This window comes from Rutidosis leptorrhynchoides, chromosome 6 (assembly GCF_046630445.1).
Source record: "Rutidosis leptorrhynchoides isolate AG116_Rl617_1_P2 chromosome 6, CSIRO_AGI_Rlap_v1, whole genome shotgun sequence".
Classification (NCBI taxonomy): domain Eukaryota; kingdom Viridiplantae; phylum Streptophyta; class Magnoliopsida; order Asterales; family Asteraceae; genus Rutidosis; species Rutidosis leptorrhynchoides.
The window spans coordinates 422,499,867-422,517,226 of NC_092338.1; the positions used below are offsets into that span (position 1 = coordinate 422,499,867).

Below are 17,360 nucleotides of genomic sequence, written 5' to 3' on the forward strand. Positions count from 1 at the left end.
CCGTGGTGGAACAGTAAGCTGGGTTTCAAAACTGCAGTCAATTGTGGCGACATCAACAACAAAAGCAGAATATGTAGCAGCTACTCACGCTACTAAAGAGGCAGTATGGTTGAAGATGTTGTTGAAGGAACTCGGACACAAACAAAAGAATATCACTCTATTTTGTGACAACCAGAGTGCCTTGCATCTTGCAAGGAATCCAGCATTTCATTCAAAGACAAAGCATATACGAGTTCAGTATCGCTTCGTTCGTGAGAAAGTGAAAGAAGGAACCGTGGATGTGCAGAAAATTCATACTGATAATAATGTGGCTGATTTTCTAACAAAGTCAATCAACCGTGACAAGTTTGTTTGGTGTCATTCCTCATGCGGCCTAGCAGAAATGTGAGCAACATCATTGGCAAGGAAGGGTTATCGTGTGAAGATTGATTGAGCTTCAATCAAATCTTCAAGTGGGAGATTGTTGAAATAATTAACATTGGACGGTGGGTGGTAGTTGGAATTGGTCAGCATGCACATATATATTGTGCTTCATTATTTTGAAGACTTACTATTGTGTTGAAGGCTTCTGTGTTTTATACTTTACCAACCCCATTTTGAAGTACTATAAATAGAGCCCACCTCAAGCTTATTAAGGCATCCCAATTTCAAGATGTAATCTTGTATACTAAAAGAGTAAATAGAGAGTTAGTGAGTGTTAATCTCCTAATTACAGGAGATATAAAGATTGGTGATTATCCTTGTAATTAGAGAGAAGTGTAATTCCTATTATTCTTATTAGTGAAGCGTTTCTTTCCTTGCCCGTGGTTTTTACCCTATTGGGATTTTCCACGTTAAATCTCGGTGTTTCTTTATTGTCGCTATTTCAATTATTACTAGCGGTTTGCTATAATTCGGTGTCGCTTTTCTTAACATGTAGTGCATCATTCATCTGGGTTTATTTGTCGTGCCAAATGACACTCGCGTGCCGATCAACAACAACAACAACAACAACAACAACAAACCCAATCCCATTTTGTGGGGTATGGGGGAGGTGGGACGTAGACAATCCTTCCTCTACCCTAGAATAAAGAGAAGTCATTTCTCCACTCCGAGTGAAACACTCCAAGTGTAGAGAAAGTCATCACTCTCTATGTTCGACAAATAGAGAGATTGTTTCTAAGAGGACCTCCGGCCAATAGGTAAAAAAAAAAAAGACGTCATGAAAATGGTAGGATCAAATTTTCATGGGTTTTAAATAATGGCTGGTATTCAACCTAGGCTCTAAAGATAAGTCAAGTCGTCAATAAATTGACGCTTGCTGATAAATCACTTAATAGAGCCGGATGCATATATATCAAAAAAATAAAAACAAAAAAAATAAAACAAACGTACATTGAAAAAAAATAAAAAATAGAATGGAAATAAAAACGTACCTTAGAGTGTAGTGCGGGGCGCAAGGCATAGGATAGCTAAAATGTCAAAGAACATGAAAACCCACAAACGAACAAAGAAGCAACCATACAAAAATGACAAACATACATGACATACACCCAAAAAGCATACATACATAACATATGTGGGAAACAGATAACTTAAAACCCGATTTTAACCGGAAATGGTTTTCCTTCATCCAAAAAACCAGCTTCTTCGTAATTCTTGACGTTGTCAATTATGGTCTCTTCCAAGGGCCTATAATTCCATCCCAAATTCAACAACTTTTTTGAGTTGAATAACACATTGTCACTATTATCTTTAAACCTGTCATTAATCGAGCACAAAAAAGTATTATTACTACTGCCAATTAAACATGTAAAATTACCAAATGAATTTGATCGAAGGATCTAATTAATTGTTTTTGATAGTTTACTTCATTCAAACATACTTACATTGTGGGATAATTGTAGCCTGGAAACATGCTCTCCATCTTTGCAACAAGTTCTTTTGTTGTAAGCGAGTATGCTGAGCATATATATCTTCCCTCGGTTTCAGGATTTTCATACAAAAGTAAAATTGCCTCAGACAGATCACGAACATCTACAACTGGCCGTACACTGTTTTCAATTGTCGTCCCTTCTTTTCTACCATCCTCTTAAAACAAAAATCCAACAAGTAAGATCAATCCTTAAAAAAAAAAAAAAAAAAAAAAAAAAAAAAAAAAAAAAAAAAAACTGGTTCCGATTAAACAGAAAAATAAATAAATAAAAGTTTTAGTTAGTACTGTTCAATTCCATCGGGCAGTATAAAATAAATCAAAACGGGTAAACAGATAAGGTTTTCCATATTCTGCCTACCACTGAAAAGATATTAATGTGGATGTGCGCGGCCTAACCGGGTTATCCCGTGATCGTTTCGGACCATTTTCCTGACCACCTGAAATATGATGTTGGCTAGGTTTGAACCATCAGACAGTATGATATAAGGTAGTGCGTGCTATTTGTTACATTTCGTATACATTTCTAAGTTAGAAAGTTGAAACTTACTTTTTTTGGCCTTAGTTATTGAAACAACCTTTTTTTGATTTAATTAAGGGTGGCAAATGGAAAGCTTGGTTAATGATAAACAGCGGCGGAACTTGAACCTGACTTCAGGAGGGGTAAAACTAATGACAGGGGGTAAATACTAAAAAAACATTTATCTTTTAGTAATTTTTTTTTCTTTATTGTGTAATTTTTTTTTTTTCAAATCCAGGTAGGGCGGTTACCCCCTTCTGGATACACTAAGCTCCGCCACTGATGATAAACAAGGTCGCGTCTGGATGATTTGACCAACCAATATATATGATCCGAATCATCTGAATTAATAATGAATTTTGATATATGATAAAAGTTCGGTACAACTAATTTTGACCTGCTTCTTTTGAACTAAGTTTCCTATTTTTACCCATATAAAGTATGTGAATGGCCTACTGTTGATTGTTGAAACTACACAGCAATATATTGATACTTTTTGCAGCCAGATTAGAAAAATGAAAAGGTATGGAAAAGATAATGTCTGACCTCGCATGTATGTCAAAAGTAGTAAGTTGGTAGCATTTAAGGTGGACTGCAACTTTGGCCCGATTACTATAGATGGACAAGCTGTTACAACACTCAGGTCACCTCGTTTTGCATATTCCAAAGCTTCAATCTCTGCCACTGTCTTTGATACACCATACCATTGCTAAAAACACAAGTAAATGTTGCTTATTGACAAATCTATTGTTGACTACTCAAAATTAAATAGTGTCGATGATACTAGTTATATATAGTTCCGATTTAATAATTATTAAGGGTCTAAATTAATACTGAGTATATTGGAAAAACATATAATGATTGTTTTTGTGAGAAGACTATTTATTAGAGGGTTGGTAAATGGACATTTTATGTATCGGGCCAAAATGGGTTTAGACTCGAACAGGGCAATGACATTGTGGCGTGAAATATACAAGCTTGGGTTAACCTGCTGACATTTTCTTGTCCTTTTTTATATGAAATAACTAATTTGTTACTAATTATTAATAATAGACCAATATCATAACATTAATAAGGTATTTAAGAAAATGATTTACAAGGTTTTAAGAATTAAAATAGACTTTGGATAACTTCCAATCCATTTGACTCATTCCTCTTTTAGTCAACTTTTGACTTTGATCAACCCATCATCTCACATGTTGGAGATAAAACATACCTAAATCAACCAACTCATTGGTAAAATGGATAAAATTTCCACCTTCAGATATTATGATAATACAGGATTACTTAATTAATACCAGATCTAATTATTGTAGTTGTAATGGTCACAAAATTAAATCTAAGCAATCTATGAAAAAGACTATTAGGATTGTTAAAGTCACATTACAACACCAAAGACTAAGTTAGTATGACTTAGTCAACCCTATCTTTTATTTTAGTTATGTTTGAATAAGTTAGTGGTAGGTTGTTCCTATTTTTATGCATTTGATTTTGTCACTGAGTAGTGGAGAAAGTAGTGGCAGTAGATTAGGCTATCTTCAGTTATTTTTATTCTCTGTAAGCCTATATAAGGCATCATGTTTTCTTTGGTTTAATATCAGAAAAAGCACAAACATTACGTGAAAAATCTCTGTGTGTTTCCATTTCAATTTCAGCATTTAGCCTTGTTATTTTGTGTGTGTGTTTAGTTAAGTTCAACATCTGGTATCAAGAGCCAGCCCATAAACATGTCTGATCTACAAGTTTTTGGTGGGATTAAGAAATTAAACAATCAAAACTACAACACATGGTCGACCTGCATAATGTCTTATATGCAGGGACAAGATCTGTGGGAAGTTGTGAATGGGAACGATGTTCACCAGCCTACAGCAGAAGACAACAATGGTGTATTAAGGAAGTGGAAGGTGAAAGCAGGGAAAGCAATGTTCGTGTTGAAGACAACAGTTGAAGAAGAGGTGTTAGAACATATCCGGGATGCTGAAAATCCAAAGGAGGCTTGGGATACATTTGAAAAGCTGTTTTCCAAGAAGAATGATACAAAACTTCAACTGTTAGAAGGTGAGTTACTATCAGTGACTCAACGTGATCTGACAATAGCACAATACTTCTACAAAGTGAAGTCTATTTGTCGTCAAATTTCTGAATTAGATCCAGAAGCTCGAATAGGTGAAGCCAGGATGAAGCGAATAATTATTCATGGCTTGAAACCTGAGTTTCGCAGTTTTGTTGCAGCTGTACAAGGATGGCAAACACAACCATCACTTGTAGAATTTGAAAATCTACTAGCTAGTCAGGAGGCGTTGACAAAGCAAATGGGTGCAGTCTCTGTAAAGACCGAAGAAGAAGCACTATATGTCAACAAGAGCAAGTGGAATTCGAAAAACAAAAATGCAAGTGGGTGGAAAAAGAATGATGACAAGACAAAGACTCAAGAAGGTGGTAAAGGGAATCGATCAGAAGACGGTTCAAGTAAACGCTTCAAAGGAAAGAAGTACATACCAAGGTGCTACAGTTGTCAGAAGAAAGGGCACTTGGCAAGGGATTGTAATGCCAAGAAAACAGAAGAGGTCAATAATGCTCAATCAAAAGATGATGATGAGTGGGATGTCGAAGCATTACTGGTGACAGAAGAAGAAGAATTGTCTCTGTCTGTTTCAAAGTCTAAACGACTTAATCATCAACGTGACTGGATTGTTGATTCTGGATGTTCGAATCATATGACCGGTGACAAGGAGAAGCTTCATAACACAGTAAGATACAATGGCAGCAAAGTTGTGGTGACAGCAGACAATACGAAATTATCTATTGCCCATATTGGCAATACTGTTGTATCATCTCCTCAAGGTGATTCTGATGTGTCACTAGAAAATGTTTATCACGTGCCTGGTGTCAAGAAGAATTTGTTCTCAGTTCCTCAAGTAACATCAAATGGTCAATTCGTGCTATTTGGTCCAGAAGATGTTAAAGTCTATGAGAAGATTCAAGTAATTGGTGAACCAATAATGATAGGGAAGAAGAAAGAATCTGTCTACGTGATGTCTGCCGAAACAGCTTATGTTGACAAAACAAGAAAAAGCGAGACTGTGGATCTATGGCATTCACGATTGGGTCATGTTGGGTATGATAAATTGGAAATGATGATGAAGAAGTCACTGGTGAGGGGTCTGCCAAAACTTGAAGTGCGAAAAGAAGTAGTTTGTGCAGGTTGTCAATACGGTAAAGCACATCAACTACCATATGAGGACTCCAATTTTAAAGCTAAAAAGGTGTTAGAACTGGTTCATTCAGACCTATTTGGTCCAGTAAAGCAGGCTTCGGTTGGTGGAATGAAGTACATGATCACCTTTATTGACGATTATTCAAGGTACGTGTGGGTATATTTTCTTAAACATAAATCTGATGCTTTATTGAAGTTCAAATTGTTTAAGGAAGAAAGTGAATCTGAGCTTGGTTCGAGTATAGTGTGTTTACGCACTGATAATGGGGGAGAGTATGTTTCAAGCGAGTTTACAACTTTCCTTCGAGAAAGTAAGATACGTCATCATCTTACGTGTCCTAATACACCTCAACAGAACGGTGTTTCTGAAAGGAAAAACCGACACTTAGCTGAAACATGTCGAAGTATGATGCACTCTAAGAATGTGCCTGGTCGTTTTTGGGCTGAAGCAATGAAAACCGCAGCCTATGTGATCAATAGGATTCCACAACAACGGTTAGCTTATCTCTCTCCTTTCGAAAAAATATGGAATACTAAACCCTCTGTTAGTTTCTATCGTGTGTTTGGATGCGTTTGTTATGTATTTGTGCCTGATCATTTACGCAGCAAAATGGAAAAGAAAGCCATTCGTTGTATTTTTGTAGGGTATGATAACAATCGAAAAGGATGGAAATGTTGTGATCCATCGACTGGAAAGTGTTATACGTCCCGAAATGTCGTGTTTGATGAATCATCTTCGTGGTGGACTTCAAACAATGAAGAAGCACCACATGGAGAAGTACCTGATCAGGAACAAAAAGAAGAGTCAGAAATACAACTTGTTGCAAAAGATAAGCAAGTTGTAGAGGATGATTCTGATAATCAACAAAGTGAAAGTGACAGTCCTTGGCAAACTGGTGTGCATCAAAGAAATGAAGAGGGAGAAGGATCACAGTCAGTGAGAAGATCATCAAGAATTCGAAAACCAAATCCAAAATATGCTAATGCAGCGATTGTAACTGATGAGGAGGTTGAACCAGAATCATTCGAAGATGCATCTCAAATTGTCGAATGGGATGCAGCCATGAAGGAAGAAATAGATGCATTGGTGAGAAGTCAGACTTGGGAACTAGTACCAAAGCCGAATGATGTTAAACCCATCTCATGTAAATGGGTGTACAAGATAAAACGTCAAGCAAATGGTTCAATCGAACGTTACAAGGCACGATTGGTAGCAAGAGGGTTTTCACAGCAATATGGGATGGACTATGATGAAACGTTCAGCCCTGTAGCTAGACTCACAACAGTACGTGTGCTACTAGCATTGGCAGCAAACAAAGATTGGAAATTGTGGCAAATGGATGTGAAAAATGCCTTTTTGCATGGCGAGTTGGATCGCGAAATTTACATGAATCAACCTATGGGTTTTCAAGATAAACGTCATCCAGAGTATGTGTGTAAGCTTCGAAAGGCACTCTACGGGCTTAAACAAGCACCGAGAGCGTGGTATGGTAAAATCTCTGAATTCTTAACTCATAATGGTTATATATTAACAAGTGCCGATTCCAGTTTATTTGTCAAAGTGTTGGAAGGAAAGATGGCTGTGATTCTGGTGTACGTAGATGACTTAATTATCACAGGCGATTGTGAAGAAGAAATTGTTCGAATTAAGAAGAATCTAAGTATAAGGTTTCAAATGAAAGATCTTGGCCGTCTTAGACACTTTCTTGGCTTGGAACTTGAGTACAGTAGTGATGGAATTATACTTCATCAAACTAAGTACTCAACTGATCTCTTGAAGAAGTTTGGCATGATGGAATGCAAGCCAATGAAAACACCTTTAGAGTTTAATTTCAAGATGTGTGCTGATAAAGGGAAGAATCTTGAAGATGCTACTATGTATCGAAAATTGGTAGGCAGTCTGATATATCTTACACTAACCCGACCCGATATTTCATTTGCTACTAGTGTAATGAGTCGATATATGCAAAGTCCTAAGAAGCCTCATTTGGAAGCTGCTCGTCGGGTGTTGAGATATGTAAAGGGTACTCTTGGTTATGGCATCTTGTTTAAGAAAGGTGAAGAATGTAGCTTGGTTGGATACTGTGATGCAGATTATGCTGGTGATCATGATACGAGACGATCAACAACTGGTTACGTGTTTATGCTTGGAACAGGAGCCATTTCGTGGTGCAGTAAACGGCAACCTACAGTCTCATTATCATCCACCGAAGCTGAATATCGAGCAGCAGCTATGGCAGCTCAAGAAGTCAAATGGATCGTACAGTTGCTATCTGAGTTACATCAAGAAGTTGAATATGGGGTTCCATTGTATTGTGATAATCTGTCAGCAATCAAATTAGCTGAGAATCCGGTTTTTCATGCTAGAACAAAGCACATTGAAGTACACTATCATTTCATACGAGAGAAAGTGTTGAATGAAGAAATTGAGTTGAAGTATGTTCCAACAGATGAGCAGGTTGCGGATGTTTTCACAAAGAGCTTGGTTGGCAACAAATTTGATTATTTTTGTCGTCAACTTGGAATGGAGAAAGTTGGTGTTGAAGGGGAGTGTTAAAGTCACATTACAACACCAAAGACTAAGTTAGTATGACTTAGTCAACCCTATCTTTTATTTTAGTTATGTTTGAATAAGTTAGTGGTAGGTTGTTCCTATTTTTATGCATTTGATTTTGTCACTGAGTAGTGGAGAAAGTAGTGGCAGTAGATTAGGCTATCTTCAGTTATTTTTATTCTCTGTAAGCCTATATAAGGCATCATGTTTTCTTTGGTTTAATATCAGAAAAAGCACAAACATTACGTGAAAAATCTCTGTGTGTTTCCATTTCAATTTCAGCATTTAGCCTTGTTATTTTGTGTGTGTGTTTAGTTAAGTTCAACAAGGATATGTAGTAAGTAGTACATACATGGATTGATTTGGCATATTCGACATCTGTCCAGCAGCTTTCATCCATTTCCTGGCCTTTGGGCCACTTGGGGTTCATATAAATAGCAGACCCAGAAGAAACGACTACAACCTTCTTTACTTTAGCCTTCAAACAAGCATTCAACACATTTCGTGTTCCTAATATAGCCGGATCAAGCAGTTCTACCTGTGAATTGAAATTTCAGTTGGATTATCTTTAAGTTACTTATAAGCAGTGATAAAAGACGGCGATTAATAACCTGTGGATTAGATGGAGGTTTGATAGGAATAGGAGACGCGATATGAAGAACACCAATGCAGCCGTCAAATGCAGCACAAAGAGCTTCATAGTCTAACAAATCTGCCTTAAACAGCTGCAACCTTTCTTCACCATTGTCCAACTTCTTTAAATGACCATTCTTTTTCTCATCACCTTCACATCAATTAATTCTATTATTTTAACAAATATGCCTTAAAGACATGCATACACGGAATGACGGGTACATGGATCCTGTTCGGGCTACCGGGGAAAGGGAAAGCAAGTAATATTTACTCATGTACGCCAGCCGAACCGGATCATCCCGTAATCGTTTTCGACTCTTTTCCTTAACCACCTTAAGATATGTTGTCGGTGAGGTTTAAACCTGACACTTCTTGAAAGGATATCGGTGCCCAACCAATAGTCTATTGGATGGCTTGAATGACAGAAACTAGGAGATTATATCTTTTTGTACTGAAATAGTTATAATTATTAATTTTAATTTATTCAAATAAAAAGGAATATGAGGAGTATGACTACTAAGCGTGATTAAAGGCAAGATCATAATTAAGAGAAGATAAGAATAACATACATGGGTCTCTAACAGTTCCATGAACCATGTAACCTTTTGAAAGAAAAAGCTTGACAACCCATGAAGCAATATAACCTCCTGCTCCTGTTACACAAACCCTCTCCATTTGTTCTCTAGTGTCTTTTGGTTTTAAGTAATTTTTTAGAAAACTTCAAATATTTTTTGTATCTTTTGCTAACTACGGTAGGATTTAAATAGTGATTAGAAATACACTTGCAAACGTTTGTGCATATGTCACTAGTACGAGAAGCCATTTTTGACAAAACCAATTGAGATGATGAAAGCTTATTTTATTAAATTATCACTACTCACTTTGTTTCTTGAAAAGTCAAATTCATATAAATACAGGACAACACACAGTTTTCAGGGGAAAATACTCTGGGTGTGGTTTGGAACATACACATCAGTACATCACAATCTTACTTTCATTCTTAATTATTATTATTATTGTAGCACACCACAACACACCAAATATATACTTTATACTTAAATATTTAAATGAGTATAAAACTAGTGAAGGCTTACAGACTACATTGTTACTTTCGGTACTCTCCAAATTAAAATATATTGGAAAAGCTTACTTAAATACTTGCTATAAATATATACTGCTACACGTACTCTTTAATATAAGAGCCCACGTATCCCTATTGCTATGCAAACAACTACCACCAAAAAAAAAAAAAAAAAAAAAGGATGATTCTCACACACACTTTTTTGATCCTCACACACCAATTGAATATTATTAAAAGAGTAAAAGGTTAAAATAGGTGTGTGAGAATCAAAAAAGTGTGTGTGAGAATCATCCCCCAAAAAAAAAACCTGCCCTTTTTTATCCTACTACATTAATTACGAATAAATTTGGTCAAACTACATACCATTTCAAAACAATTAAAGTGTCAACTAATCTAACTTTTTGTCATACTCCGTCCTAATTCATCTGGACGAAGTCACTAACATCTGATCCCATTGCGATGATCGACTCCAAATAATGTCTTTAAAATGAGCAAATGCACAGCGGAAGGTTTCTTTCATACATGAGAATAAACATGCTTTCAAGTGTCAACCAAAAAGTTGGTGAGTTCATAGGTTTATCATAAAATAATAAAATTCATCATTTTGATAGACTACAAGATTTAAATGCTGCATGGTACAAATGAGCCCGAATCCTATACCCACCTGTAATGTACATGTGATATCTTTTAAATACATAGCACCTTTCTCGTGTACGAAATCATCTTTCATAAATCTTAGTAACCGTACACATATCTCGTGCACAAAATAACATACACATAACCTGTGTATAAAATCATTCTCTCGATTCATAACATTCACTTTTCATTGCTTTCATAGCTTGGCTTGGTAACCGACCTTAACATATAATGCGCATAATAATATCCCCAAAACAGAACATCTCGTCTGTATAATAATCACATAAACTTCGAAGTACTAAACACCACGCCCACTAGCCCTTCCGTCTAGTGAACATTCTGGGTGGGGGTGTTAAACCCGGTAGCTACCTTTAGGATTCGCGTCAATTAGACGTGCACTAATTCTCAAAATTAGTGATGTTCCCTAATTCTTAGGTTACCAAGCAATAATAATCAGGGAAAAAATATTTATATCAATTGTGTCAATTATCACGTCCACATAATTCAATGGTGGCAATTATCACGTCCACATAATTCATTCGAGGAATGTTTTGCTTGTGTCTATCTCGTCAAACATTTATAAAAGCATTTCATGTATTTGCAGTTCAAAATATATTTCAAAAGCATTTAATAAAGCAGTTGTAAAAACAGCGCATGTATTCTCAGTCCCAAAATGTAACAACCCAAACCAAACCACGAACAACCCGCGTTAAAATACGAAATAAAAAAAAAAAATTTCCTGTTCAGCATGTGGCGCGGCGCGCCAAACTGGTCTGTCCAAAAAAGTTTTAAACGCGAAAAAGATCGACTACTTCCCGTCATAATTAGACCGAACGCTTTCACCAACATTTTCAAATATGTAAAACTAACGCGATTCAAACATAAAAACAAGTTTTGCATGATGGGGCCCACATTGGCCGGTTTACGAGTTTAATACAAAATATGAGTTTCGACCGCCAAAAAGTTTAAGTACCAAACTACACTACGAGCATGGCGTTTGGGATTAAACTACCCAAGTCTCGGTCAAACTCCAAGAACTAATACTTCCAAAAATCGTCCCCAAATCAACAAAGCGGGATCTCTATTCCATGATAATGCCCTTACCCTTGTCCACAAACGAACCTATAAAAATAGTAAACAACGAGAGGGTAAGCAAGCTTAGTGAATGCAATAATTATACACATACATATATAATCTACTTACTTGCATCACTTACACATTATCGCACACGAGCTAGCAATTCGACAACCATGCAAAACATTAAGCATATACCAATAACCGCAAATTCATAAGGAGCTAGCAATACCAATAGCATATAGTTCATAATTAAATATGCTAACACAACATTCTTATAACCATGGTTAACCAATCGAGCAAGGGAACGGTACTTAAAAGGCCGTTGGAGTTCATAACATCCGTTAGTGTTACTTAAACGACGCGTAATCACTAATCCCCAGGGTGATGTCTTAAACAACGCGACTCACTCACCCCCATGACAATGTGGCGTCTTGAACAACGCGACGAATCCACATGCCAATCAAAACGATGAGTGGTTTTTTAAACAACGCGACATCCACTCCTATGACAATGTGGCGTCTTAGACAACGCGACAATACCACATGTCAATCAAACAATGAGTAGTGTCTTAAACAACGCGACAATACTACTCGTTACATAGAACGTGGTGTCTTAACAACGCGACAATGCCACATCCATTCTACACAAATAAATACATTATATACATACACGCATAATTATTCCACTCACCTTACGCCTTCGGTGAATCAATAAAATCAAGCTTGAATCTTCAAGGTAACGCACCTATTATTACGCACATACAATCAATCAACCATTCAAGTTGGTCAAACTCACAACACTTACCACTACTATGTCATTTTGACCCATTTGGACACCTAACCCCATAATTGGGTCATCTTTTGCCAAAACCCTAACATTAGCCAAGTTAGGTCTTAAAACACCTTTTAACACTAGGTTTATGCATTAATCACAAACATTTATTCATTTAGGTCCATTTTGACCCATTTAAGGTCAACACGCCCATTTCGGGTCATCCACTAACCCACGCAACACCCATTTACATAAATATTGGTGTTCTAGCAATTTACTAACTAATTAAGGTTTATTAACAACAATTAATACTTGAAAACCCTAGTTAGTCATCTTTGAGTCAACATAACCCTAATTCACCCAAAACACCCAATTTACTAACAAATGGGTCTTAGTGTTCATCACCTACACCAATCCTAACTCTTAATTAATTAAAACAAGGAAGTTAGGTTTAGGGCTTACCACAACTATCAAAACGTAGCAATTGAGGAGATGAACAACTTTAGTGCTTGCACTTTGACCCGATTCGAGCTTCTTCTTCCTTAATTTGAGCTCTCTCACTCTAGAATCTAACTCTCTCTCTAGAATTGATTGGAAGATGATAAGGTGGGTGAATATGGAGTAAATGACACTCCAAACAACTGATCCAAGCCTTAAAGTCGGACCTTAAGTGGTTTTACCAAAATGCCCTCAAAATATCTTGATTAAAAACAAAGTGAGCTGTCAGCCGGTAATGGCGCAGCGCGCCATAAGGCCGTGTGGCGCGCCAAATGCCCAGTTCAGCTTCTTTTGTCTTTTAATTATATACAACGTAAACCCCACAACTTGAATAACTTATTCACACATATTTACAAGGAAAAATATTCGGGTCTTACAACTCTCCCCCACTTACATCGGAGCGCGTCCTCGCGATCCAAGCCGCATGACAAGCAGGAAGATAAACCAACACAAATTCCTCGGGTTCCCATGTAAACTCAGAACCTTTACTACGACGCCATTGAACCTTAAGGGTCCTTACCTCCTTGTTACGCAACATTTTCACTTTCTCATCAAGTATAGCAATCGGCTCTTCAACATATTCCAACTTGTTGTTTAGCTCGATTTCGTCTAATGGCATCCACGAAGAATCATCCGCAAGACACTTACGGAGGTGGAAAACATGAAATGTGTTATGGATCCCCGCAAGTTCTTCGGATAATTCTAATCGATATGCAACTTCGCCAACACGAGCTAAAACTTTGAATGGCCCAATAAACCGAGGAACTAACTTTCCCCATTTTTGAAATCGGATAATACCCTTCCATGGCGAAACCTTAAGCATTACCATGTCGCTTTCTTGAAATTCGATCGTTCGCCTACGTTTATCGGCATACGACTTTTGTCTATCTTGAGCCTTCTTCAAATGATCCCGAATAATATCAATCTTGTTATTCGTCTCCAAAACCAAATCGGTACTCCCGATTTCCCCTTGACCCACTTCACCCCAACAAATTGGAGTTCGACACCTACGCCCATAAAGCATCTCATAAGGTGGCATCTCGATACTAGTGTGATAACTATTATTGTACGAGAATTCCACCAAAGGCAGGTGCTCATCCCAACTACCACCGAAATCAATAATGCACGCCCGTAACATATCTTCCAAAGTTTGATTCGTACGTTCGGTTTGACCGTCCGTTTGAGGATGATACGTCGTGCTCAACTTTAATTGCGTACCCATATCTTCATGAAACTTTTCCCAAAATCGAGATGTGAAACGGGTATCTCGATCCTAAATAATAGATATAGGAACACCGTGTCGAGAGATGACTTCCTTGATAAACAACTTAGCCAAAGTCTCCGACGATATCGCTTCCCGAATGGGAAGAAACAAAGCACTTTTCGTCAATCGATCAACTATCACCCAAATCGAGTCAAATTGGGTTCTCGCCGTTTTAGGTAACTTTGTGATGAAATCCATGGTAATGTGCTCCCATTTCCACTTCGGGATTTCTAACGGTTGTAACTTACCATACGGCTTTTGGTGCTCGGCCTTAACTTGCAAACACGTGACGCATTGCTCAACGTACTTTACAACATCACGTTTCATGCCCGACCACCGATAATCTTTCTTTAAGTCAAGATACATTTTCGTCGCGCCCGGATGAATGGAATACTTTGACTTATGTGCTTCATCAAGTAGCACTTGTCGATAATCACCCATCTTCGGCACCCACACTCTTCCTTGAAAAGACAACAAACCACGCGAACCCATAGTAATGAATTACAATTGCCCCACAATTCGTTTCGCATGCTTGTTGTGAACGTAAGCCTCTATTTGAATCACACCAAGTTTTTCAAGAAAATTATTAGTAATAATCATACGTAACAATCCCAATCGTAACGCCGGGTGATGACTCTTTCGACTTAACGCATCCGCGACCACATTCGCCTTGCCCGGATGATAAAGTATTTCACAATCATAATCTTTCACCACGTCCATCCACCTACGTTGACGATAATTCAAATATCGTTGATTAAAGAGATGTTTCAAACTCTTATGATCCGAATATATCGTACTCTTGACACCATACAAGTAGTGGCGCCAAATTTTCAACGCATGCACAACCGCCGCCAACTCAAGATCATGAGTCGGATATCTTGTTTCGTGTTCCTTTAATTGTCGAGAGGCATAAGCGATGACTTTACTTCTTTGCATTATGTGATGACCCGAAAATTTTTGACTTATTTAAACCAATTCTCTATACGATTTATTATTTTAACACGCTAAACAAAGTCTGTTAGATTGAGTCTCAAAATTTTAGAACTGTTTCATATATACAATTACCTTTGATTACTCTCGACGATTCATGAACAATTATATGTATGTATATATATATGTACAAGTAAAAACGACTTTCCTACAGTAAAACCCTATTTGCTACAGTAAAAATTACTTTGCTACAGTAAAACACAATTTGCTACAGAAAAACACTATTTGCTACAGTGAAACCGTATTTTGCTACAGTGAAAACGAGTTTGCTACAGTGAAACACTATTTACTACAGTAAAACACTATTTTCTACAGTAAAACACTATTTGCTACAGTAAACACTATTTGCTACAGTAAACACTATTTGATGTCGACGGACTAGCAAACAAAAACAGAAAAGGCGGCCATGCGATCGCATGGCAAAAACACTGAAAACTCATGCGATCGCATGAGCTACAGTAAATCGAAAAGTACTATAAAAGGTCAGTTTTTCTCGACGAAAGTTTTCATAATTATTTCTGTAACTTAAATTTTAATTTATAATTATAATTATAATTTAAGTTTAATAATAATAAAGTATATTCGAGGGTGTTTTAATTCGGGTTTCAAACCGCTTTAAGCTAAGGAAATATTAGGTATTATTCGGGGTATTGTTCTTGAATCCAAGGCCAACCATACAGTCATCTACCATCATTACGTCTACGCAATTTGCCTACAATATTGAATCGCAATATTGAACTGTGAGTTATAGTCTCCCTTTTTAAATACTTTAAATATTTTTGGGCTGAGAATACATGCAATTTATTTTAAACGCAATAAGACACAAGTACATACAAAATTCTACACTGAGTTAAACCGAAAATCCCTTAGCTTTGGTAACTAGTAGCTGCCAGTACATAGGATATGGACTGGTGGGCGCGAATAATTGTATATGGATCCATAGGGCTTGACATCCCCGTCCGAGCTAGAGCGCTAGCCTTTTAACGGACGTATGTTATTTGAGTTTAAGACACGTTGGTTTGCGTGTATTAAAACGAATGGGGTAATTATCACTATAGCGTTAAGTTTAGTTACCAGGGTGCTCTGTTACGTAGAATCTATTGATAAACTTTTGATGAAATCTTGTGGTCTATCTTTATATATGTTTATGACTCGAGCAATTAAACCTATAACTCACCAACATTCGTGTTGACTTTTTAGCATTTTTATTCTCAGGTCCTTAGAATGCTTCCGCTGTGATGTGCTTGTTGCCTGCATGGAGTCTCTCATGCTTTGTATAAAGTTTATTGCATTCAAAATAAAACTGTGTTGTGTAATAAATAATTGGACTGTGAAGTCAACCTGTAAATTAAAGACTTATGTATTTTGGGGTTTTGCTTATACCTAAGCACTCGCCCACATGTTTATAACTTTCTATGTTTAGAAAGTCACTTATTTTAATGAATGCAATATTTTATCAAAACGTATCATATAGAGGTCAAAACCTCACTGTGGAATCAATGATTAACGTGCTGCGTCAATAGCGATTTTGACGGGTCGTTACACATTAGAACACACCCGAGCCCATTTAACGAAGCATCATAATAAACCGTCATGTCTTCCACCCCTTCCGGCAAAACTAACACCGGAGCTTGGCACAACTTCTCTTTTAACAATTGAAAAGCAATTTCTTGCACGTTCTCCCAAACAAACCTCGCGTTCTTCCTTGTTAATTTCGTCAACGAAGAAGCGATCTTAGAAAAGTCTTGGATAAACCGACGATAATAACCGGCCAATCCGAGAAAACTTCGGACCTCCGTAGGCGTAGTCGGTTGTCTCTAACTCTTCACCGTCTCAATCTTCCCCGGATCTACTTGAATACCGTCTTTGTTCACAATGTGGCCAAGGAATTGAACCTCCCTTAGCCAAAATTCACATTTGGAGAACTTGGCATACAACTTCTCCTTTCTTAACGTCTTCAATACTTCACGCAAATGACGTTCATGTTCGTTCATACTTTTCGAGTAGACTAGTATGTCGTCAATGAACACAATCACCGACTTGTCCAACATAGGTTGGAACACTCGGTTCATAAGGTCCATGAATGCCGCCAGTGCATTCGTAAGACCAAAAGGCATAACCACAAACTCAAAATGCCCATAACGCGTTCGAAAAGCCATTTTCTCGATATCTTCCTCACGGACCCGCATTTGGTGATAGCCGGACCG

At 37.3% G+C, this 17,360-nt stretch overlaps 1 protein-coding gene across 1 annotated transcript; it reads right to left on the reverse strand.

Annotated features, from left to right (window-relative positions):
* Positions 1 to 1,375: 1,375 nt before the first annotated feature.
* Positions 1,376 to 9,549, reverse strand: LOC139855541 (cinnamoyl-CoA reductase 1-like). The gene is made up of 6 exons (XM_071844773.1): positions 9,406 to 9,549; positions 8,815 to 8,987; positions 8,556 to 8,741; positions 2,979 to 3,141; positions 1,869 to 2,070; positions 1,376 to 1,740 (listed from the first exon to the last, which is right to left on the reverse strand). Exons 1-6 carry the CDS (start codon positions 9,509 to 9,511, stop codon positions 1,575 to 1,577), a joined length of 996 nt encoding a protein of 331 aa, XP_071700874.1. The 5' UTR covers positions 9,512 to 9,549; the 3' UTR covers positions 1,376 to 1,574.
* Between the last annotated feature and the right edge of the window lie 7,811 nt (positions 9,550 to 17,360).

Coding starts and splice junctions, on each gene's coding strand:
- LOC139855541 (XM_071844773.1), bottom strand. CDS start 9,511: ATGGAGAGGGTTTGTGTAACAGGAGCAGGAGGTTATATTGCTTCATGG. Junction 8,988..9,405: donor TGGAACTGTTAGAGACCCAT/GTATGTTATTCT, acceptor ATTGATGTGAAG/GTGATGAGAAAAAGAATGGT. Junction 3,142..8,555: donor AATATGCCAAATCAATCCAT/GTATGTACTACT, acceptor TTGTGTTTTTAG/CAATGGTATGGTGTATCAAA.